This window comes from Aphelocoma coerulescens (assembly GCF_041296385.1).
Source record: "Aphelocoma coerulescens isolate FSJ_1873_10779 chromosome Z unlocalized genomic scaffold, UR_Acoe_1.0 ChrZ, whole genome shotgun sequence".
Lineage (NCBI taxonomy): Eukaryota > Metazoa > Chordata > Aves > Passeriformes > Corvidae > Aphelocoma > Aphelocoma coerulescens.
In genome coordinates this window covers 29,039,189-29,055,687 of record NW_027184085.1, presented here as the reverse complement: position 1 = coordinate 29,055,687, position 16,499 = coordinate 29,039,189, and the positions used below count along the sequence as shown (strand labels likewise).

The following is a 16,499-nucleotide window of genomic DNA, read 5'->3' as shown; positions in this document are numbered from 1 at the left end:
AGTGATCAGCCTTGAGTACAAGAGGATGAAACAGAAAGCAGTCAGCACATTCACTTTTCCAGTCAGTCCATTCATTTAAACCTTTTCAAGACCTTTATCTTGCTGAACTTAACTGTTTGACAGACTCATCCTTCAAAATAAGTTCATTAAAACCGTGGCTTCCCTGCTGTTAGAAAGAGCTCAAAAAGGGCATCTCACATTGATATCAGCAATACAGTTTTGAACTGTACCTTGCTTGTATAGATGAAGATAAAAATTGAGATAGAGAACACTTTTAAACATGCCCAAGATTCCTTTCCATATCTGTTTCCTTTTGTTTTAATGACCATACCACACTCTTTCATAAGGATCAGAATTGAAACAGTTTGGGGATAATCTCTTTAATTCATCAATTATGTGTCAATATTAACTTTTAGCCTACTAATCGTATCTCAGAAATTTCAGAAAGTAGGGGTGTACTGAGGGTTGATTTGAAGCCTTTGTAGAGGACTAAAGTTTGTTGTGAATTGATTAGTCTCTGGTTCATTTATGTTGCCTCCAAATTCTGCTTATAACTTTTTTTCGTGGCTACTGTAATTAAGACCAAAATCTAAAACTTATTTATGACTATGAGTTTATATTTTAATCTTTCATTTAGACTTAGACTGAAGTCAGAGAGTGACACTAGAGCAAATCTTGTTCAAATAAGATCTAAAAATGTGTTTATATATTCTGATTTTATTTTTTTATCTTTGCTTTATAATCTCAAATACTATTGTCAGTGTCTCTGAGCTTTCGAGTCAAATCAGCCTAATCTTTAGGTGGCAAGGCATTGTTGTAAAAAAAGGAAATGGCTTCAGAGTAACATCTGTTTGGAGACAGAACATTAGCTGAAATGTCTGAGGCAGTAAACTAGCCTGATAGGGTTTGAGATAGGCTCCATCACCAACAACTGGCACTACCATTCTTACTGCATAGTTATTATTACCATTCAGCATCATTTGAGAGTCACTTTATTCTTCTTCCTTAAGTGAAGGAAGATCATTTGAAAATACTATCGAAATTTTTGACTGCAAAAGGCTTATTTTCGTAAGAAAACCAGTGCAAGAAATTTGTTATGTACTACTGATATTTTGTGTTCTAGATGCAGCATAATTCTGTTCCTAATTTGCTCTTAGCAAATAATGTGCTGTATGTGTCTGCCTGATACTAGTTTACTGTCTCTTTCCTGATCTGTGTTTTGTCCTTATAATCTTAGATAGCCTGTAACAGCTGGTTCATGTGTTAAGAATCACCTGAAGTAGCTTTTCAGCCTGAATGATGGAACTTTATACTAGAAAATTATTTCTCTACCCTTGAATGTCAGGAATCTTTGTATTCATATGTTCATATGGAAATACACTTCCTTCAGCTCTGTTGATGCATAGCGTCACGTTCTCTAGTGTCTATGATTTGCTGAAGTGTGAATATCCACGAATATTAGGGACTCTGTAGCTGAAACCCTTCAAGTCTGGAAATGTCTCAAGCTTCTCATTTTTAATAGAAAAGGAAGCATTTACATTTTCTTACAGCTTTGCTTTCAGTGAATACTTGTGCTTCCATGAAGAGCAAGGATTTGCATGCTCTGAATGGAAAAAATGTAGAGAAAGAAAATATGTGTATGTTTGAGAGGCAGATTAAGAGAATGTGCCTATCACTACTTATACATTATAGTTACATCTACTAGTGTGGTACTTAAAAAGATTTCTTAATATACTTATTAGTCTTTTGAGAGCTGTTCTGATGTTGTATGTAGGGGTTTTGGCAGTGTGCAACTTATGATCATGAGATAGCGAAGTAGTAGTAAAAGGCATGCTTGTCAGTACTTCTAATTTAATTTCTCTTTAAAAAACACTCTTTTAATCACCAGTGAATTATTTCACACTCGTGTCTGCTTCATTCATATTGCCATCTTTGGGGGCAGGCAAGAGAACATTAGATAATTACTGGTATAAGCTGTTCTCATGTACAGTTAGTGGCACAGAAAAACTCTCATTGGGTGCAGGTGAATATAGTCTGCCAGGGAAAAGAGCAACACTTAGAACTTGGAGCTACATGGATAAGAGAAAGATGAGGACTATGAGGTGAGGACTCATCAAAGGTATATTAGAAAAAAACTATTAAAAACACTAATTGTATGTCTGGGGAGGGCTAGTATTATCATCACCATGCTTTGCCACGTTAATTCTTTTTCCAAACAATTTACACAAGCAAGGAAGAAATGGCCCTTACTACAGAGAAATTAAACACAGACCAAAAAGCTAAAGCAAGAACACATTTGGCAAAAAATTTCAAAACTGTCTTGTTGACATTTAGTGTTAAATTTTGGATGACTCAAGGAGGTTGAGAATTTTTTTTCTGAAAAGAACATAGAATATGTAACCTCTCCCACTTTGAGAGCTGAAGACTGGGATCTGAATATGGAATAAAATATTTGAAAAGAACTCTGTCTCAGAAAGTAATGTCTTACCAATTAACTTGTATTATCTGGTCCTCTGCTGCCAGTGGAGTCCAATAGAAAACATTGTTTGATCTCTCACAAAGATAAATTGGACTCTAAATTGTTAGGAGTATTGGGAATATAAGGTTTATGATCACAGAGCAAAAGAGTGTAGGAGACACATAAGGACACATGTCTGAAGAAGACCTCTTATTCTGAGAAAAATCAATAGGCAAAAGGGAGAAAAGGTGCAGTTCAATCCATTTATGTTTCTTGTGCTCTTCCAGAAGGTCAAATCCACATCAACCTGAAATCAGGTTTTCTTTCTAAAAGTATTGATACCTATTTTCATCAGTTTCCACTTTCAAATAATATATATACTACTCTTCAAATTGAGTTTCTTATTGAACACTTAGTGGCTGCTTCCAGCAGCAGTCCTCTGCATCATGTAGCTCTCACAGAAAGTATTTTAGAAAAATTATACCATAATTGCAGTTTATGTTAGATAAACTAGTACATTAAAAAACCCCAAACAAAATCTGCACCTAAAGGAGAATACACATTTATTTTTCCCCAGCCTAACTGAAAAGAAGTTGTCTATAGCCTTCTAAGTCCGAGTATATTCTTAACTTCAGATTACTCTACAAAATAAAAATAAAACAAACATTTTCTGTCCTTTCAAGATGGTCAGATTTTGTTGTTAGCAAACTGCAAGCTGGTTAATTTTTCAGGAATGCTTTCTGGAACCTGGTACTGCTTCTATGAGCATACAATTTATATGTGAGAACTGCAGGGTGAAGAAAAGAACTACATATTTAGGCATGCAAAGGCACAGCTACACTTTTTTTCCTTGTTTTAATTAAAAATTAGTTTTTATTAATTAAAAAACCTTCAAAAAAAAACAGGTTTAGTTAGAGGTTTATACTAAACCTATAGTTGCTAAGATTACAAATTACAGTTACTATGTATCAACATTTTCCATGAAAAAATATGTCATTTTATGAGAATTAATAAACAATAAACCACAACCTGTTCATTTAAAATACAGGTAACCAATACAGACATGTTGCATTGTTTCCCTATTAATGATAAAGTGAAACTAGATTTACTATAATTATATTTAAATGTCTCGATTGAAAACATGCTTTTTAGTTTGGTTTACGAAGACCAAGGGGGCAAGTACTAGGAAACTTGCAAATAAATCACTGATATTTGTGAACTATTTGCAATACTTACTCTTTCAATAAATGACACAAGTAAGTAATTAATTCCTCTTAATAAGAGATTTTTTTTTGCTATGAATCCCATTTTTTAACAGTGCAGTATCAGTAAACATTTTTAGTTACTTTGTTGCAATTCCCTATCTATAAATTAAACTATCATTTCCTGTAAAAAGTTGCTTCCCTTTATTTTGCCACTAATGATTTCTTATCACCTGCTTCAGTGGCTAGAATTTTTTTTCCTCTCTATCTAGATTGCTTGTTCTGAGACTGTGATTTGTGAACCGTTAATGATCTGTGACCTCTGAGCCTCAGAATAAAATGATCTGTGAGCAAAAGCTATTTGGGACTGGAGAGTTGGAAAGCATACCAAGTCTTTTTTCAATAAGTAACTGTGTAGAATGAAAAACCTGGAGAACACATGAGTTTCAAAGATGCATATTTTAATTTTCCATTTTCGGGAAATAATCAGTTTTTCTCATGGATTAGCATGACAATTCACTATTTTTCTGGGAATATTGTGCAATATTCTGCTTTTGATGTTTTTTACATTTATTATATTTTCATTGAATTTGGTATGAATCTGGCTTAGAGTGATTAATGAAGACATTTATTTAAAAAAAATAAGGTAATTACTGGACTCAGTTTAAACTTCTTTTCTGTACTGTAGGCAGGGCTAATTGGTAAGAATGTATTGCTATAAATAGAATAGAGATTGACTGTCTCAGTTTCACCTATCAGCCACTGAAAGTAAAATGTTTTTAATTACTTGACCCCCATACTGCTTTGTACTGCATTTTCTGATGGGTTTAGGGGTTCATCATTTCTATTTCCTTAACAGCTTTCATTGTAAATACCCTTTTTAACTGTAACAAATTATTGAGCCTTAGAAATGATGATAAAAATATGTTTCTTTTACGTGTCATCGTATACAGAATTATTGCATTTTTTAATATTCTAAACTATGGAACTTTAAAATGAAGATTCCTCTGAATGAAATGTTCTATGTTTATTAAAATTTTAAAATTTTTAAACACCAAACCATGTTTTTTTAAATGCCTGTGGACCCAATTTCATTATATGCTTCTTCTCTGATGAACACTGATCTCAGAAGGAATTTTTTTTCTCACAGTCCCCTTAATATGATGCCCTTTCATTTATCAGTGTACTGAAATTATTTCTAAAAAAATCCATGTTTCTACTGAGCTATTTCTATACATAATAAATACTAACATCCAAGCAATATTTTATAAGTTTGGGGACTAATGTAAAATATGGCAGATGTTAAAAAAAGTTCCATCTATGTTGAAGGGATTAGTAGTGTTACTAAATTCTGGACTGTGAAAGGTGAAGATATAGGTCATATTTTAAGTTACTTTAAATTGTTTTTCTCTGCATTGTATCTATGCTTACTAGCATTTCCTTATTATCTGTCCTACTGAACTCGTCCATTATGGAAGAAGACATTACATAAACTACTACCAGACGAGCAGTTCTTGTGGATGATAAAATAAATTTCTTGTGTTGGAAGTTGGCCATTCTATCTCCACATACTTTTAAAACCTATGGTGATATACACTCAGATGTGTAGTAAATTTCAGCATTAAATGTATTAAATGTTAACTTTTTTCACTGCAGGTGAAGTGTGATCAATACTGGCCAAGCAGAGGCACAGAAACTTATGGACTAATCCAAGTGACCCTGCTAGACACTGTTGAATTGGCAACCTACTGTGTTCGTACATTTGCACTTTACAAGGTATATATACTTACATATGCTTACTATATACTTTTAAGTTGAAAGGCTGGCTATTTTTTCACTCCCCTTCCATTCCTTCCTTCCTTCCTATCACCTATCTCCCTCCTCTCACCTTGTCCTCCTTCTTCCTTCTGCTTCCTGCCTTCCCTGCCTTCCCTGCGTGCCTTTTCCCCTTACTTCTTACTCCCTTTCTCCCCTTCCCCTCCTTTCACTTTTCTCCCTTGTTTCCTTCTAACAGCACTGAACATTGAGACTTCTACATTTTCCTTATAACATGAAGTTTTGTAAGTTAATGCAGAGCTGTCACCATGAAAAACCTGAATACTAAGTCGCTGGCACTTGTGGTGCACAAGTGTACATTACAGTTAATGATCTTACATTGTTTGAATCTGTAATTTGGATTTTTCTCCATAGCCTGAGTTCTTTTTCTTTCTGGCTCCAAATATTATTTAAATAATTTTCACTGGTGTATATGCTTCTGCAATTGTTTCATTGAAAAATGCCAATACCATCTCAAGTGGCAGTTTTGTCATGAAACTTTTAAATTTCATAGAATGGCTCAAGTGAGAAAAGGGAAGTGAGGCAATTCCAGTTCACTGCCTGGCCTGACCATGGTGTCCCAGAACACCCAACACCGTTCTTAGCTTTCCTGCGACGAGTCAAGACTTGCAACCCACCAGATGCCGGACCTATGGTTGTGCATTGCAGGTAAGCCCAAAAGTTTCTTCAAAGCATTGCATGTCAAGGTTACTGCTTTCTGTTTGGTTGCAGACAAAAGTATGATTTTCTTTCAAATGACTTCTGAGTCTGTCAAAGAAAAAGATGGTTGAATTGCAAATCAAGGACCTGAGTATGGCACTGCCAACTTGGGTAGTCTAGAATTATTTTATTTGGTCGATGCACAATTAATTTAATTTTAGAACATCAAAAGATCTCCAGGGAGAATGTGTGCAGGGAAATACAAATGTATCTGTGGCATTCAGAATGTGATGTGAAAAAGGGAGAGGATGGTATTGGCTTAAGAGCCTAAGTACTGAAGAAAGTGTGTTTTAAGAAATGAAACAGTTTTTGAAATTATTACTTATATTGTGTGAGAAAGTAGCAAACATGAGAATTAAGATAGATAAATTCAAAGTTTCATTGAAAATAGGTAAGACCTAAATCTGTATTCAAGGTTAAATCCTCAGTTTAGGACTTTGAGGAGCTGAAAGTGCAAAGGATGTACCTGGGGAACAAGCTGAACCCTGTTCCAGAGAAATGAGTGCTCCATGCTTTTTGCAAAGTAGCAAACCTTCTCAGGCATTATAAGGTATGAATTAATAAAATCTGAAGAAAAAAAGTCAGCAGCTCTTAATGTTTTGGGACTAAAGAGAACGAAGAGGAAGAGATATGGCTTCTTTGGAATTTGCTGAACAGATCTTTGAGAAAGCCTTAAAATCATGTTGATAAGGACATTATCAGAACATATATACCAATTCAGATAGAAATAAACCCCAAGATGGGTTCCCTCATTCCAGGGCTATGTTGTCATATATTGTATAGCTTGCTGTGTAGCCCCTTTCAAAGCAAGTTCCTAAGATCACTTTTTTTTGTGAACTTCATTTTGGAATGCCTTCAGTTAGTAAGGCTGAGAGCTACTACACACTGATGACTGAAGTTAAAAATGCTTAGCATATTTGAAAACCAGTCTTGCTTTTGTCATCCAAAACCTGAGGAATAGTAATTACAGCATACCACCATGTCTAGTTCTAACTTCTTAACATATTGATAACCCAACCATGGAATCTGGTAATTTCAACACTTTTAAAGTGATTGCAAGAGGCTCCTGTAAACAAGACGGGAAAATAAAGTCAACAGGAAAAAAAAATAAGCAGAACTTCAACGCTGAAAGGCACAGACTGTTTACAAAATACTAGAGAACATGGAACACAGATATTTAATGCTTATTGAAAAAACAGGATTAAAAATGTGGAATAATTATAAGTAGTAACACAAATATATTCATAACATTTGCTGAGTATTTCTTGAATGGAGCCAAATCTTTTTGTACTTGCATTTACAGGGTCTTCAAACATTTTGATTATTGTCTAGGATTTTAGATTTCCTCAGAAACAACTTCATTAGCTTGATGCATGTATAAAATACCTCCAAAGTTGCTTGACAGTGAAGATGCTGTACTCTAAATCAAAACCAAACTTAATAGAAGAAATTAATCTTCCCACTCTGGGAAAGATCTTAAGTTAGTATAATAGCCTAAATTACCTCAATGCAAAAATAGGCAAAATAAATCAGTTCTTATGGCTAGTCATTGGAAAAGATGAAATAAAATACATTGCTTGTTATCACTCAGAGATACTGATGAAGTAACAAGGCCATTATTTTCTCTTTGTCATTAGTTTTGCATGCAGATTTCATTGAAAGTGGTGGTCATGTTAGGTAGTATGATTTGATGCCTGAGGGACTTTTTTTTCCCAAATTCCTATTAATTTATTTATCAATACTCTGCAGTAAGCATAATCTGCTATACATAACCTTTTTGCCTTATGCATAGTTACTTGAGACAGTAAGATTTCAGTCACTTAATACAACCTAACCTCTAGAAAAGACTTTCACATATCTTATTATTTTAGCAAGGTTTTTAAATTCCACCCCTAACAATTTGTCTGTGAGCAGAATTAATGAAACCAAGTTTTTGAAAAATTTAAAAATGTATGTCTCTGTAATTAAAAAATTTATCTGGTTGTACATTTAGCAGCAAGTGTTCTGGACAGTCCAAAGTTTATGAATGTGCTAATTCACTCATCAGTGTAATGTGCTGGCTATCCAACTGATAGACTAACAAGAAGCTACTAGAAGTGTTTCTCACAATAGTAATGTTAATGTGAGTGTCACTTTCCAGGCATATTTTAGCAACATTATATTCAGAGATTTGTATTGCCTTATCATTTTGAATTCAACATGATTTTCTTGGGGCTGTCTTGTGAAGGGTCAGGAGTCAGACTTCAGTAATCCTTGTGGATCTCTTCCAACTCAGGATATTCTGTGGTTCTGTGGTTATTAAATTGGTTTAAAAAAATCAAAAGAGGAACAACTATAGAGCATCACCACAGTCTTTTTAGGCTAAAGGATATGTCTTTCGTACAGCAACATGAAAATACTTCCCATTTGGTTTGAAATTTAAGTACTGGACATGCACAAACATTTCATTTCAAGCTCATAAAAAAGTAATTTAAAACACTAAAGTACAAGCTCTGCATGTTACCTGGTTTTAATTAGAACCTGCTTTCCAGCTTTTTTCCTTCTCTTCTCTGTTGCTTACTTTGTAAGTTTCTCCATTCCAATCTTTCCTTTACTTATTACAAATCATTTCACATTTTTATCAATTATTTTCTCTTCAAGTCTGGACTGATCTTTATTCTTTGGACCCCTCTACTATATTCTATTTGTGTTCTTCAATTCCATTGTTTCTTAAACTCATTTTACTGTTAATATCACATTGCTGAACCATTTAATGAAATATGTTCCTACCTTTCTTAGTGTTTTCTCTGAAGCAAGATTGCCATTCTAATGGTAGCATTCTCCTACTGATTTTTGTCAAGCATCTCCTTTTACTGCCTTCTAATAGTCACTTTTTTCCACTGTGATATTTTTCTGTTCTTGACAAACTTCTTGCTTTTCATTTGTTCCTTGGCTGTCCCCTAGTCTGCCTCTGCAGCCTTTTTAATATTTCTCTTGTCCTTGTTCTGTATCTTGTCTGTCATTGTCTCCTATTTTGCGTTCAGAACTACCTAAATCTCTTTTCATTAAATTCATCCACTTCATCATCCAGATTTTAAAAAGTACTTTAGACTTTCCTGACTAGAGCCAAACAATATAACACAGAATCATATCTTATATCCTTTGCCTGTGGTAAGCAGTCTTCTGAACAATATCTCATTGAAGGAGTAATTTCACTTTAGTTTCTAGAAGGAACACAGGATTCATGGTGGCAATTGTAAGCCATCTGAGACATCACTAATACCTTCTTTCTTGCTTCTTCCAGTACCTACCAAAGTATCAGAGCTCAAAAAATCACAATAATCACATGTTGTATAAGTATAAACAGAATGGGAGTTGCCTTTCAAAATGTGTTGGATAAAAAGAAAGAGTAGCCTCGAAGAATCTGTGGAAGCCTTTTTCTGCAAACTTTTAAACCATAGAAACTGAAAAAAAAAGCTGTCAGACAACTAAGTACAGGGAGAATTTTTCTCACCCTGCGTGGGTGAGGACTGCAAGAGCCAGCTGTCTGTATTTTGATTCTTACAGAGTAACCCCCTATTCATTTTGTATTTATAGGTACATATTGCAAGTGAAAGGTTTAGCCCAAGCTTTTCCTTACTGCATTTCTACTCATCTGCCTTAATACTGCCAGAGTTGTCTTTCAGTCCATTTCCCGTTAAGGGATTAAAAAGTTTTTCTAGTTTGCTCCATGGTTTTGGGATACAGCTAAATGTCCAATAGAGAATCAAGATAGCTGGAGGCCTGGTTCACGAGTGGCCCCAGACCAGTTTGTATCAAAGCCTCATTTGTTGGTAAGCTAGTTTAATATCCTGTTCCTAGGAAATGGTTTTTGCTTGTGTGAAGAATTTCTTTAATAATTTACAATGTGCTTAGTGGGAAGAAGTCTAAGCTGAAAACACCTGACTACTGAAGAACCCACTCTGTAGATACTTGAATGCCCTCTCTTCATGTAACAGTGACCAGAAAAAGAAAGCATAGTTCTAACTAGTGAAATTAACTGAGAATGTCCATATTACCATTCTACATGACTGAACTTGATAAGACAAGTTCTGGTAAATGTATGTCAAAGATATGCAAATGGAAATATTTTTAATAATTTTTGTGTGATGATAGCAGAGAAATACAGAATTAGATGATCAGAATTCCAAAAAAATTGGTAATTATTTATTACTAATGTATATGCAACAGGCATCTTTACATGCCATTTAGACATTACTTTTGATAACCGTTTGATTGCCTGTACAGTATTGAATATGAATCTAATATAGAAGTCAAAAACATGTTGAGAATTTCATAAGTATATTCTACCAGTCAAAACTCTTATTTGTTGCTGTGGTTTAACCTCAGCCTGCAGCCAAGACCCACACAACTGCTTACTCACTCCAGTGAGTAAAACTGGGGAGAGAATCAGAAGGGTAAAAGCTGGAAAACTCGTAGGTTGAGATAAAAGCAGTTTAATAGGGAAAGCAAGAGCTTCACATACAGGAAGGAATTCAGTCATTTATTCACTACTCCCCACGGGCAGGCAGGTGTTCAGCCATGCCCAGGAGAGCAGGGCCCCATCACACATAACAGTGACCTGGAAAGACAAACATCATTGTTCGAAATGTCCCCCCCTTCCTTCTTCTTCTTCTCCCCACTTTATATACTAAGCATGATGCCATGTGTTCTGGAATATCCCTTATGGTCAGCTAGGGTCACCTATGTCTCCTCCCAACCTCACATGCACCCCCAGCTTCCTTGAGCTGCACCACACAGTGAAACAGAGGCAAGAAGTCTGTGAAGAAAATAAATTCTACCCCAGCCAAAACCAGCACACTTGTGCAGGAAAGTTGGCAGGTTTTTAAGTGGAAAAGGTAGCTAAAATATATTCACAGGTATGTTATTTTCAAGGGAAAACCAGCATAGATTATTGCTAAAAGAATTATGGAGCACCAAGGGAAACATCAAGGCCTAATCTAAATGCAGATTTCTTAATTTAAGTAATCAGATATTTTTGAAGGACTACCTCCATGAAAAAGTATAGCTGAAGTAACATGAATGCATAATGCCACTGTACTCTTTTCCCAAGAAAAAAGAGAAAGTTTTCGGTCTGTATCTACCAGGAAAAATAGTTCAGCAGAGCCTCAGTCAAGGCTGAGTTAAAGTGTTCCATGATCCTTATTCTCAGTGTGAGATTTGTAAGAGAAAAGCAGATAAATTAAAGCTGTATTAAAAAAAAAAAAAAAAATTCCACAAATGAAATTTAGCAATCCAATCCTGTTTGTAGGTACTTTACCCAATGTGTTCAAATCTTGGTTGGCTTATTTAGAGTAATTTTTCTGAACATTTTTCTGTGGTGGTTGAAATAGTTGATGCACATAGATGCTTTTTTTCATTTACAGTTATATTTTAAGACTACCCTTTCAGTTCTTTTGCACAGAAATTGAGTAATACCACAGTCCACTAGTGTCTCTGTATGACTTGCCCTAATTTGCAGAGCTGATCTAGAAAAACTTGTTTCTTTAATGAAAAAATGCAGGCTTAAACCCTAGGATTCTGCATCGGTGAGACTCTAATGTGTGGTCTAATGATAGCAGGGAAAACACGCGTTTATGTTTGAAGTTGGATTAGTGCAGGCAAACAGGTGCTAATCAGATCACAATAAACCGGCACTGGAGGGTGTTTGGAATTTTATGCCACTATGTTTTCAAAACATGACAGAAACTTTAGTCATTGGTTCAGTAATGCTACCTAAAAGCTTAATATGTTAGTGCAATACCATATGTTTGAGTCTTTCTTGTAATACCAGCACCAAGGGGCATATCCCTAAGACACTTTGTCAAGCTTTGGCAGTACTGTTAATGGTGGTATTGCAAACAGAAAAACTTGGATGTTTGGAGGAATGTGACTGTTTTAAGTAAATCTGTGCCTGACTACACTAACATAACCAGTTAGCAGAGTGAAAAACAAGATAATTTTCAAAAAATAACAAACCACCATATGATACTCTATTTCCTAAAGTATAATACTTACCTAATTTTTTTCAGTGAATAAAACCTAATTTTGTTTGTGAATAAAAAATAGAACATTTAAGAAAAATAAAATACTTATCAAAGGCAATGATTTTCCAGTGGATTGTTTTATTTCATTTCTGTATCGTTTGAACTGCTTCTCTTGCCATAGGCCTCACAAGTGCTTATTTTTTAATCCTTGCAGTGAGTAGGTTGCAGATGACTGCCTATCCTTTTTCATGGTAGGGGAAAAAACCTCCCCAGTACATATATCACAAATAAGATTGAAAAATACTAGAATCTTCCTCATCCTTTCCAGGATCCTTCAATCCAGGACCCTTCCTAACTTCCTTGGACAGCTGAAAGCTCTAGAGAGGAAAAGACAGTGAAAGCATTTTAGTATGACAAGTATTTTAATATCATAAATATTCTAAATTTTCTCTGCTTTCCCCACATGTCTTTGTCCAGAAGTTATTGAGTTGCTACTGTATATAAACTGTGCTGGGTATCATGCCTATACAAAAACACTATAACACTATTTAGTCTTCAGCTGTTAGCTGTGGATCACTGTACATCTCATAAATACTTTTTTTCTCATAGTCATTGTTCACTAATAAAAAGCAGAGAGGGATAAGATTGTTATTAGAATCTCATATTGAAAAAATGTATAGTTGGTGATCCTGCTTAGGATATTTAGTTCCTCTTAATACAAAAATACAGCAGTGAGTTAATGTCCATGTTTTTCCTTTTCCATCTGTATTAATAGTCTCAGCTACTCAGACCGTGCAATCAGAGTAACTGACTGAGAGTAATTTCATTTCTACACATACCTTTATTCTTAGAAGTTATTTCATTTCAACATGTATATTATAGAGGATATGATACCAAGATTTGCAGAGTTTATGCTGTGAATGCTTGATCTCTGTTTAGGAAAGTGGAACTGGATTCACTTGATTTAGAAGTTTTTGGATGATTTCTCTTTCTTTGATCAATTGTTGGAATTGCAGAATCTACTGGAAAAAGAGAAAGAGTCTAGAAGAAAAGTTGATAAAAGCTAGATGGAAAAAACTGGTACAGCAAGAAACTCCTTGGTAATTTTGTAATGTATGGTGTTACAGACGTGGACAGGAGATGTCACAGATGTCACAAATAGAGAGAAGTTTTGATTTGCCTTCATTTTCTCACCATAAAACTTTCAAGGTTGTGAAAGTGTAGATTCTGGAAACCTTGCACTTGAAGACCCTGGATATTTTATGCTGAATGTGCAGGAGCTCTCACCTAATTACTGAGACATGTTCATGCAATTATACAGACAAAAAGCAGCATTCCCATCTGTATGCTGATAGAGCCAGTGATGGATGGGTAATGCTGATCTTCTTTCCTCTGTTTCAAATTGGAGTGTCACTAGTTAGAATCCTCTTGATAGAAAAGATGCCATTCCCCAGCTCAATCCCTCTTAACAGCAGTCTGGGTCTTACTAGTTTAGGTCTCTAATTTTTCCCCTTAAATTTAGGTACTTGCATATGAAAACCTGGAAGTATGAACATGGCAAGAACTACCATACCATAGCTAATGTGACAGTGTGGAGGATCTTTTAAAATTGGCCTTGATAGGTTTTTTTGTTAGAGTAGGAAAATACTATGCTGTGTTATCTAGAAATCCTCCCTGAGGTGTCAGACACAAACTGATGCTGATCCACTTTCGAGTTAGAAACTGGTTCTGAAGAGCAAACAAGCCCTTTCTAAAACCTGAATGAAGCAGCTGTATGTACAGTATATGCTTCCATTGTTTGTAACGATTAAAACTCAGAAAGTATCACTGGAACCATTATTGAAATTCAAAAACATAAATAACAAGTAATAGCAATATATCATCATGCAGATTCAAATAATGAATTTGTGGCCTCTCTGATTAAATCAGTCATATGTGTATAAAGCCATATTTGGTTAGCACTTAGCCTGTGGTTCAGGGTATTATACCCCCCACTGGTGTGACTCAGGGCTGGTGGATTATCTTTTGAAATCCTAAAAAGCTGCTGTGACTGCATAGGGTAAGATTTGTTTCTGGTAGCAGTCAGAAATCTGTAAAGAAACATAGGGAACGCTATTACTAGATAGAATCAGTGTTCTATCTAGGCCAGTATACTGTCTCTGACAATGGCAAATGTCAGAAATTTCAGGGGGAAGTACAAAACTCCAATGTCAACAATATTTCAGTAAAGTTTCCTCTCCAGCAGCAAGCAGTTAGTGAGTAGTTCATGAGGATTTTGATTCTTTTCCCCTTTATTCCTTTAGCTACATAGAGAAACTGGTGTATACTTTTTTGCTTATATTCATAATTGTACACACCTTTTAAAAAAAAAAACAGGCAGTATTAACTCTCTTTGACCTTTTTCCTTAAGTTGTTTCACACATTAAGTTAGAAGATATTTTTTTACTTTTAGTTAACTATGTGTCACTTCATTTCACTAAATGTCTTTGGACAAAAGGATTAAAAATGTGTTATTTAATGCTGTTTCATGTTCTACATGTCTACAACTTTTCCTTGAGTTCATCCATCATAGAAAACAGGAATAGCAAAATATTCTAACCCATTCCAGTATTTGTCATGTGGAGGGAGGTGGAAGTGAGTTCTCATATCCCTTGACATTTTTGCTGTCTGTCTCTGTTCCTTTATTTTGTGACATACCCTTTTTTGGTAGCCTAAGTAACAGTAACTATTCCCTGGGGATATTTTCTTTTATATATATATATATATATATATATATATATATTTTTTTTTTTTTTTTTTTTTTTTTTTTATAAGAGGTAAGGCAGTAAAAATAGTTGCCTGATTATGCCACATTTCCTTCTAAGTTGTGCAGTGGACATACTGAGGCCTGACTTTGATTTGGCTGACAAAGGGTTTCAGTTGAGCAGGTCTGCTGAAGACTGATGACTTTTCACCCGGCAACATAACCTGCCTCTCACTAAAATGTAATAATTGTCTGTAAGATTTTTTTAACAAAGGCAATGCCTTTTCCATGTGTTATCTCAAATTAAAAATATGTTGGTGCTGATAATTATTTCCATATATATATTATCATGTCCTACAAGGCCTGTAATTTCCTTTGACCTAAGATGTAGTTTGATACATTATTTGATCAGCACTCTTAGTGAGTCATTTTATCCGTATGTATTTAGTTAATTGGTTATTTTTCTCCCCACCCATGTTTATATATAATATACTCTACAAAGGAAAAGGAAATCTGACTGCTTGCAGCTGAGTCTAGTAAAAGAGCAATTAGGTTCTATCAGAGCCAGCAGCTGTCTGTAATGAATTCTGAATTAAAATTATGAGTGAAGAAAAGAATCCAGCCATCTGCAGGAAATTTGAAAATATTTTTATAACCCAATAGCTGAATTCTGGAAAGGGGTATCTCTGAGATTTCCCAGCTGTACCTACATTAAATTCCGGAATATCCATAGACATGGAGTATACTGGAACACATTGCATCAACTTGGCTACCCGGCGTGTTTGGCTAACTTTGAACAGGCTGTATTTTTATCTAAAGTAATCATCATGAAAGTCTCTTTAGATCCTCTCCCCGTGTCTCTAGAAGTAAAATGCAGCTTTAAAAATAGTCCTGTTATCTTTTCATGGAGGCTTTCCAATCAGTATTCTGCCCTGAATATTAATCTTTCTTCATTTTTCATACTTTTATAGACTTATTCAGGGTCTCATCACTTACTATCAGATTTTATCAGTGAATGCTGTTCCAAGTGAATTCTGCATTGTGATGTCTATTTTTTTCTCACCTGAATTTCAAAAATAATTTTTAATGTCACAATAATGTCACATTTTACATCTACCTTGAAACTTCTACACTAAAATTCCCATTATTTTCATTATAACTTGTGCACAATTTTTGCTCTTAAGTTCAAAATCCTGAAAAAAAGGGAAGAGATTAGTGTCTAACCTCTAAATGACAAGTCATGATTAAGAAACGTGAAATGATTAGTGGTATTAACCTTTCGCAACCTGATTGTCTATGTTACAGAGAATTCATGTCAGTATAAAGATTGCAGAGGTTAAGAAACATTGTAACGAGTACCAGTAACCAAGCTCTTCAGTGGTCAGTGGAGTATTGTCAGATATTAAAAAGGGTATTTATTTTATTCACCACTTGGTCTAAAAAAACAGGGCTAGTCTTCGTATGAGCTCATCAGAGAAGCCTCAGGGGGTTTTTTAACTCAATTTTCTACTGTGTAGCATCTCACTGCATTAATACTGTATTGCAGCCCTTTCAGT

General features: G+C 34.9%; 1 protein-coding gene across 1 annotated transcript in view; it reads left to right on the top strand.

The window, feature by feature from the left end:
- The window catches only part of PTPRD (protein tyrosine phosphatase receptor type D), a 568,740-nt gene that overhangs the window by 527,362 nt on the left and 24,879 nt on the right, over positions 1–16,499 (top strand). Inside the window, exons 25-26 of the mRNA XM_069001512.1 lie at positions 5,317–5,436; positions 5,990–6,144. Coding sequence (XP_068857613.1) covers positions 5,317–5,436; positions 5,990–6,144 — 275 coding nt within the window. The remainder of the gene's footprint in view (positions 1–5,316; positions 5,437–5,989; positions 6,145–16,499) is intronic.